This window comes from Nothobranchius furzeri, chromosome 7 (genome assembly GCF_043380555.1).
Source record: "Nothobranchius furzeri strain GRZ-AD chromosome 7, NfurGRZ-RIMD1, whole genome shotgun sequence".
Taxonomy (NCBI): domain Eukaryota; kingdom Metazoa; phylum Chordata; class Actinopteri; order Cyprinodontiformes; family Nothobranchiidae; genus Nothobranchius; species Nothobranchius furzeri.
The window spans coordinates 63,781,214-63,789,936 of record NC_091747.1 but is presented as its reverse complement, the minus strand read 5'-3'; the positions used below and the strand labels follow the sequence as shown (position 1 = coordinate 63,789,936).

The window sequence follows — 8,723 nt, the reverse complement described above, 5'->3', positions numbered from 1 at the left end:
CCAGTAGGTGGCAGAGTTCACGTTTTAGTGAGCCTGCAGTACCAGGTCTGAGCCGGTAGGTGGCAGAGTTCACGTTTTAGTGAGCCTGCAGTACCAGGTCTGAGCCAGTAGGTGGCAGAGTTCACGTTTTAGTGAGCCTGCAGTACCAGGTCTGAGCCAGTAGGTGGCAGAGTTCACGTTTTAGTGAGCCTGCAGTACCAGGTCTGAGCCAGTAGGTGGCAGAGTTCACGTTTTAGTGAGCCTGCAGTACCAGGTCTGAGCCGGTAGGTGGCAGAGTTCACGTTTTAGTGAGCCCGCAGTACCAGGTCTGAGCCAGTAGGTGGCAGGGTTCACGTTTTAATGAGCCCGCAGTACCAGGTCTGAGCCAGTAGGTGGCAGGGTTCACGTTTTAATGAGCCCGCAGTACCAGGTCTGAGCCAGTAGGTGGCAGAGTTCACGTTTTAGTGAGCCTGCAGTACCAGGTCGGAGCCAGTAGGTGGCAGAGTTCACGTTTTAGTGAGCCTGCAGTACCAGGTCTGAGCCGATAGGTGGCAGAGTTCACGTTTTAGTGAGCCTGCAGTACCAGGTCGGAGCCGATAGGTGGCAGAGTTCACGTTTTAGTGAGCCTGCAGTACCAGGTCGGAGCCAGTAGGTGGCAGAGTTCACGTTTTAGTGAGCCTGCAGTACCAGGTCGGAGCCAGTAGGTGGCAGAGTTCACGTTTTAGTGAGCCTGCAGTACCAGGTCGGAGCCAGTAGGTGGCAGAGTTCACGTTTTAGTGAGCCTGCAGTACCAGGTCTGAGCCGGTAGGTGGCAGAGTTCACGTTTTAGTGAGCCTGCAGTACCAGGTCTGAGCCAGTAGGTGGCAGAGTTCACGTTTTAGTGAGCCTGCAGTACCAGGTCTGAGCCAGTAGGTGGCAGAGTTCACGTTTTAGTGAGCCTGCAGTACCAGGTCTGAGCCGGTAGGTGGCAGAGTTCACGTTTTAGTGAGCCTGCAGTACCAGGTCTGAGCCAGTAGGTGGCAGAGTTCACGTTTTAGTGAGCCTGCAGTACCAGGTCTGAGCCGGTAGGTGGCAGAGTTCACGTTTTAGTGAGCCTGCAGTACCAGGTCTGAGACAGTAGGTGGCAGAGTTCAGCTGGTTAGTGGCAAGGATTGAGGCCCAAACCTTGACTAACAACTTTCAAACAAACAACAGTTATTGGAAGTGAAACAACGTTCGTTGCTGCTTTTTCGTAAACATTCAGAGCATCAACTAATCATCCTAAAATGAACTAGTTTCATTAGAAAATACAGATTTTTCACTTGAGCCTTTTCTCCCACAGCAGTGGCTTGTGGGTAATACCCTTCTAAGTCCGATGCAGACTAGATGAAGTCGCCTACGGATCAAGGGTGCAAAGGGGCGTGATCGGCTTCGGGACACCCTACGCACTCGCGCCCCTGGCCGGGATTGCGCAGTTGAAGGGTGCTAGTGTTGGGATTGGCCGTGGACTCCCGAGAATCTGGTAAAACTGATTCAGCACTTCCTGCAGCTTCAGATATTTTCAAATTAAAGGTTTTATTTCATCAAAAAGATGGAATTTAATTCAGTCTGTTTGAAAACCAGGGAAATAACTTCCCCTGCTACCGGGTCGTGTTTCTCACTGTGGTCAGAACCAGTTACCCAGTAAATGGAGGTTCTGATGAGTGGTTAAAGCGGATCAGAACCGAGCCCAGACCCTCTTCCTGTCTGAAGCAGCCGATCTGAATCCTACTGATGTTTCTCTGATGTGAAGTTCAGCTCATTAAAGAGTTTTGGGTCAGACGCTTCAGAGAGAATACCAGAACACGGGCGGGTTCTGCTGGTTCTGCCGGGACCCTGCGGGCCTCCTCGTTGGTATTCTGTCCTTTAAGTGTCTGCGTCTTATCAGTCCTCCTTCGCCTCACTGACCTTCTGTCCTTCTGCTCTGTTGCAGACTCGGATGAATACAGATCAGAACCGGGTCTGGGTCGGTTCTGTCAGCTCCACGCGGCAGAACCGCATCAGCTCAAGAGTCTGAACTACCTTCACTTTATTTAAACACCAAATGAACTCAGAACCTTTGAGGAGATCCTTTACTTCCTGTTTTTATTCTTTCTGACTGAAGTTTTTCTGCGTTTATTATTTTAGTCGCTTCTGCTGAACCGACCCGTTTTATCCTGCTGGACCAGGTAACACACACCTGTCCTGCATCACCTCTAAGCCCCTCCCCCAGGTTTTATATGAATTCCTCCTCTGGTTCAGAAGCAACCAACGTTCTGACCCGTCTGCCTCATCCTTCCTTCTGCTGACTGAGCAGAACCAGGTGTTTTACTCTGAAGGTCTGCAGAGTCCAGAGGAGGTCCAGCCTGAGTTTAAGAGGCGGAGCTTCCTACCTCCTCCTCCTCCTCCGCAGCATCGGGAGTGGCTTAGTGGTTTTCTGCTCCTGGCTGAGCGCTAACAGCTGCTAACTGAGCCTCTCCATCAGCTGACACTTAAATGATCACACATTGTGTTAAAGGCTGACGGAGTCCGAGAACACGCTGCTGCTGAGGAGGAGGTGTGATTACAGGAGGACTACCGCTCTAATTAAATCTATAAAAGCTTCAGAAGCTCAGACGCATATTTGTCACCTGCTGCTCCTGAAGCTTTAAGAGAGAAGATTCCAGATGGATCAGGAGTTTTATCCAAATCTGGGATCGGTCTCCGGTCCTCCTGGATCACCTCTGAGTTCTCCTCAGTGAGGAGCACAGGGAGAGCTGGATGATCAGTAACCAGACTGTCTCCTCCAGCACACCTGGTCTGATTCAGGCTGCTGAGCACCAATCAGAACACCCGGTCACACCTGCATCCCACAGGTAGACCCACCCTCCAGAGTCCTGAACCATCACACCTGCAGACGCGATCGGAAAGGAGCCCCACAAGTACCGTCATCATCGTCGGATCCTGGGTCAGCAAAGGTGAGCTGAGAACCCATCAGACCTGGGACCTAACAGATCCCTGCCTCAAACTCAAACCGGAGGAAGAAGCGGCGACCTGAGGAGAAGAGGAGCAGCTGTTCTCCTGCGGGAATGATAAGCTAACGGCTAGTCAGTCTGAGTTGCATGTGGCTTTTAATTCCACTCGTTTGTTTCTGTCTGATTTACTTATTTATTGTAACGACGTCCCCGCTCCGTCGTGTTTCCCAGAACTCACATGGACCCAGAGTTTCTGATGTTCTGGTTCTGAGATGAAGGATCGAGGAGGTGATGCTTCCTCCTGGAGTCCAACAGGAAATGACCTCATCACCAAGGGTCACATGATTCTAGATAGCTGGTAACAAACTCATATTAATAATTAAGTTTTTACGACGATTTTTCACACGAGTTTATTTAAGTTTTACTTTGAAAAGCTTGAATTTTTATCGTTTTACTGCTTTTATTTTTCTTTAATAATTGATAAAAAAATTTAATCCAGATGTTTAGACTCATTCTTCAGATTTTATCTGAATAATCTTTTCCATCCGACGTGCTTCTTTCAGCTCGGCTCGGATTTCTCCTCCAGCCCGGAGCGTCTCGTCTCGGGATTTATGACAAGCTGGAACCGGTTCCCTCTGCTGTCAGAACTCCACAAACACCACAGAAGAAGAGTTTCAGCAGGTTTCTGTTAAACTGCTTCTGCATGAAAGAAAAGGACCAGATGATCTGCAGGTCGAAGTGGGCGGGGTCAGCCAGAACCGATCCAGTGACCCGGTGAGTCACTAAACAGAACCAGAACTTCATCTGTTGTAAGTCACAAAGAAACCTGGAAAAAGAAGCTTATCAGAACCCACCAGCCGGACCATATACACGCTCCTGGACCTAGTCCAGAGCTTAGCGCTGATCCTGGACCAGAACATGGACCTGGTCCAGATCCAGGTCTTAGACCTACACTAGTTTGTTCAGAAGCAGGGCAGCGTGAGGAGGGAAGTGGGCTTAGATTAAAGCTCGTGTGGGATTAAGCAGTGAGCCTCTACAGGGAGTCTAAGTCCCGCCCACCTACTTCCGGACCACGGGTCCCCGGAAGAAGGACAAGAGTCAACGGGGCTCAAAACGCTATTTTCTGATCCCGTCTGTCATGTTCCACGGATTTCACATGTGATGTTCGTGGGTTTTAAACACATTTTTATACCAAGAACTCCAGTATTGTCGATCGGGGGGGGGGGACGTTAAGATAAGTCCAGGACTACAAATGTGCCTCACCACCGAACCAGACACGGAGGGAAACGGAGGGAAAAGGGCTGTGAGTCCAGCAAACTTCCAATCCTTCCTTCAGGAGCCACCATTCATCTGGTCATGTGGTACGCAGCAGCTACGCTAGGGGGAGGAGATTCTGTGGTGATGTCACACATGCGGCGTGCCGATGTAGTCGTGCTAATTCCGAACTTATACCAGCTGATAAATATTAAAGTTCGTTAGAGCGCGGTCGAAACGCCATCATTGGTATTCATTTAAGCCGAAGGACAGCGTATGATCCAGGGCCTGAGGCAAAGCTGACGGGGGGGGGGGGGGGGGGGGGGGCGAGGCTCCCTATAAACCTGTAAGCTCTCTGATTGGTCAGTGGGATCTGAGAGAGGACTCTGATTGGACCTCCCACCACATTGTTGTGGTTCCAGTTTTGCGCCCGTATGCTCCGGAGCGTTTCTGACCCTGTGAGGAGGTTCATATTGGACTTTGGACATGATGAGGTCATGACTGGATGTGTTTGGGAATGTTGTTTTAGGAGCAGAAATTTCCCACATTAAAACCCAGAGAATTTCTGTGGTTTTCCAACAATGATCTCGTTTCAGTCGGCAGTTGGAGGAGAACAGAAACCTTCTGTGTGTGTGTTTATTCTGCTGACTCGGCGTTTGGGTTGAGTTACGAGTCCGACTGGAACCGGAACGTCGGAGAGAGGAAGGGGTTAAACACTAAAGCAAAAAACGCTGCTGCTGCTCATCAGCACCACAGAACCACTGATGCTGCACCACCGGTTCTATTGATCCAGATCCGCTGAAGGACGCGGATCCAGAGATACAGTGGAGACGTGAGCGCTCCGATGTTCCGATGCTAGACTACTTCCTGTTTGGTTTAAAACTAAAATAAAAGCAGACCTGCTGCGGCTCAAACTGTAAAACAAGCTTCAGACCTGAGCTTCAGCTTCTCCTCTGCAGATAATTTGTTTACATTTAGATTTGCTTTCATCTCAGATGTTCCCTCCTGTTGGATCACTTCCTGATCAGCCTCTGTTCAGAGAAACTGCGTCAGGATCGATGAGCTAACGGCTAGTCCGAAAACCCGTTTGGACTCTGGTTCATTAAACTCTGGACCCAGGACCAGTTCTGTTTGGACTCACCAGCCGCTGCAGGATCCTCCTGCTCTTGTCGTCCGTGCAGTAGTCAGACATGATGCTCCTGTGGACCAGAACCAGGCCGTTCAGGAACAACCAGGACCCGAACCAGAGCAGGGCAAAGACCAGGGTCCCTCGCCGGGACCAGAGCCTGAGGCCGAGCCACCTGAGCAGGCAGAGGCCTCTGCCGCGACCCCCTCCTCCCGATGGAAGTCCTCCAGAAAGCATGGTGGAGCTGCAACCGGTCCAGAACCAAAAACCCAAATCTTGCCGAGAGCGGGCTCTAGATGTTCAGACGGAGGTCCGGATCCTGGAATGTTGTGAAATTCTCAGATGAGTTTAAAGGATCCTTTAATGCTTCACATGAGAGAAAAGGTTCATGGTTGGGGTTCGGGTCATCCCGGGTCCACTCCCGGTCTCCCGTTATGCGCTGCAGCGGACCGGAACGTCTGCTGGTGATTTATGGAAACATGAAAAATCCGTTTCTGCTGAAAATCCCAAACAGCAGCAGAAGTCTGAGAGCGAGCTGTTTCCGGCTCGGAGCGTCGGAGCGTTCATCGTTGTTCCTCCTCAAATGTTCCTGAAGGTTCTGGTTCCGTGTTCTGGTGGTTCCTGTCCAGATGTCCTCCGTCAGGCAGTCCAGCCAAAACTCATCCTCACACCTTCACACGTTCATCAGACCTTCTGAGACGTTTGAGCAACGACTGAGAGAGAGACGGAGTCCGACTCAGGTTTTTACTTCAAACATCAAAGATGATTAAAACGTCGCTGAATTCATGTTTACTAAAAACGTTCTCGTCTCATCGGGACTCCAACCCCGTAAACATGAAGGGAAACGCAGCAAATGTGCAGAAATGATGAAACTACGTGTTTTAAAGTTCAGATGAGATCAGAGCAAAGCTGCAGAACTTCGTCAAACATCTAAAAACGGCTCCCAGACGTCCGATCTGCTGGGGTCAGAGGTCAGGGTTCAGGGGAGCTCTGGTTCTGTTGATCCGTCTTTAATTGTTTTATTTATTCATGAAAGTTTGTTTTTGTTTTTTTTGTCCTGCATCCGGAACTCCTCCTGTGTGATTCTGACCCGGCGGGCCCGGTTCCGCTCTACCGCCGTCTCTAATGAGGTTATTTACATTCATCAGCTGTTAGAAAAAAACTGTAGAAATTATTAAAAATCAGCTTATTAATCACCGATCGTCTCCAGCCTGTTGTTTGTTTGTTTGTTTGTTTGTTTGTTTGTCTCTGGTGTTTTAGTTCAGGCTGAATCGTTTTGGCGAGTCTGGACCGGACCAGGTGGAGGGTTTGGTCTCTGATCCCGTCCGCCGGCGCTCTTATCCAAACGGTGAAAGGATTACAGTTGAGCTCCCCGCCGCCTCGGAGGCAGGAATGTTTCTAATGGAGAGGCAGGCCGGTTGTTTCCGAGGGAAAACGCAGCGTTTGGAAGATCAGCTGTTGGTTTTAGTCGAGCGGATCGGCGGCGTTCCCGGTGTTTCTGTCCATATTTACCTGCTAAAACTGGGAAAAATCACAAGTGTAAAAACTTTCTTCTCACCAAAGGGAAATCCAGAGTTCCTGAACTTAGAATAAAATTCCTGAATCAGGCTGGAAAAATCATCATTTTTACACAGAGGAGGAAAAATGAAACCTCTGTTTGGCTTCAGGAGGAAAAAACTGAAATCCTGGTCCTGGCTGGGATGTAGCTGGGATCCAGCAGAGAAGCTGGAGGATTTTTCCCCCAGTTGGATTCCGATCAGGTCCATCCTAATCCACAAACTTCTGCTCTAAAAGCACCAGGAACTCCTGGAATCCTCTGATGCATGAAAGCAGGATGAGAACACAGAGGAACCAGAATTAAACTCGGCAGCAGATGAACGCAGGTGACTCAACTTCCCAGGTGAACCTTTGTCCCGTTGCTCAGGGATCAGGAGATCAGGGATCAGCCCGGCGGTTCTGGGTGACTGCTCCTTTTGTGACCCAGAAAAGAGCCGATCGAAGCCGGGTCTTGACAGCAGCTGGAGGAGCAAGTCTCGGAAAAACAGATGCTCTTGAGGACAAACGAGGAATTTCTTTTCCCACCAGGAGAAAATCCAGCTGTCAGCTTTAAACCCCAAGTCTGGACTGACAGGCAGCTCCAGCGGGCGTCTGGTGCCTCAGCAGCTCCTGTTCCTCCTCCTCCTGACGCTCCGCTCCGCACCGCGCGTGTGTGTGTGTGTGTGTGTGTGTGTGAGGGAGGGAGGAGTGTGTGTTGCGCTCAGGCTTGTTCATGCAGCTTTGTTTCTCCTTCAGTTTGCTTCCTTCCCTCAGACTAAAACCTTCTGCAGGAACAAAAAAACTCTGAGATTGTAGACATCCCCCCCCCCCCCGTTACCATGGCAGCAGGTCTCACTGAACCTCGCCAAATTAAAAGCTCTCCCATGACTTCTGCTATCACACACACATCAATAACGACCCACAGCGTGCTGGTAATCGCTCCGAACGGGTCGATCGGCTCTTCGGGGCTGAAAACGCTGCTGGAGCTCCGACCCGCTCTGATCAGGGTGAAGGTTGAATTCCTGGGTTGCTCCTGCTAGAAAACACAAAAACAACAAAAACACCAGAACAGCTTGATTCTGATCGGTTTCTGATGCTGATCGACTTTAAGCTTTATTATTGATTATTGATCAGCAGCTGAGTGGAGATGATGAATGAAATCAGAGGAACTCATTCAGGAGCAGAAACACAAAAAGATGTTTCCCTGCTGTGCAGCTTTATCTCTGGTTACCTTGGTGACCCTGATGAGGCACTGGCAACAGCTTTAACATTTCTGTTGAAAGGTGTAAATAAACCCGACCAAACTTTCTACGTGTTCTACATGAAGGTATTTAATCTCAGATTAGATTCTTCATTATTTCAAACCGGAAACAGATTTTTTATCCGATGATTCCGGAGGTGAATTAGTAATCACCTTTCCTGTTTTGGGTCAGAAACAAAGAGCAGCGCCTGTGGTTGAGGTTCTACTCGTGTCGGTAAACAGAACCAGGTGGATGTCGGAGGATTTAATCTCCCGTCTGTTTCGTCTCTTTTGGCTCCAGAAATGAAAACAGCAAAGAATCGGAGCTGCAGATGAAAGCGAGACTCTCTGAGGTCGAAGGATGGAAACCAGATCAGCTCATTAAACATTTAACTCACTTTTATGTTCTCAGTCTGAAAACAGAAGAAACTTCTGTAGAGATGAGGAGATGGAGATTAAAGGACAGATTAGCTCTGAGATTATTGCTGTGATGAAGAAAACCCCCCGAAACAAACGTCTGAAAGCTGGAACAACTTCTGCCGCGGTTTGGACGGGACGAATCCCGCTCTTCCCTTGAGTAGGAGCCTTCTTCTGCCTGAATGATTCAAAGGTCAAAGGCTCAGCAAACAGAAAGCAC

At 49.5% G+C, this 8,723-nt stretch overlaps 1 protein-coding gene across 2 annotated transcripts in view; it reads right to left on the bottom strand.

The window, feature by feature from the left end:
• The window catches only part of dipk1c (divergent protein kinase domain 1C), a 25,564-nt gene extending 19,798 nt beyond the window's left edge, over positions 1-5,766 (bottom strand). For both annotated transcript variants that reach the window (XM_015955618.3, XM_015955620.3), the window contains exon 1: positions 5,326-5,766. In XM_015955618.3, the coding sequence (XP_015811104.1) occupies positions 5,326-5,547 (222 nt within the window). In that variant the 5' untranslated portion in view covers positions 5,548-5,766. The remainder of the gene's footprint in view (positions 1-5,325) is intronic.
• Positions 5,767-8,723: the final 2,957 nt, after the last annotated feature.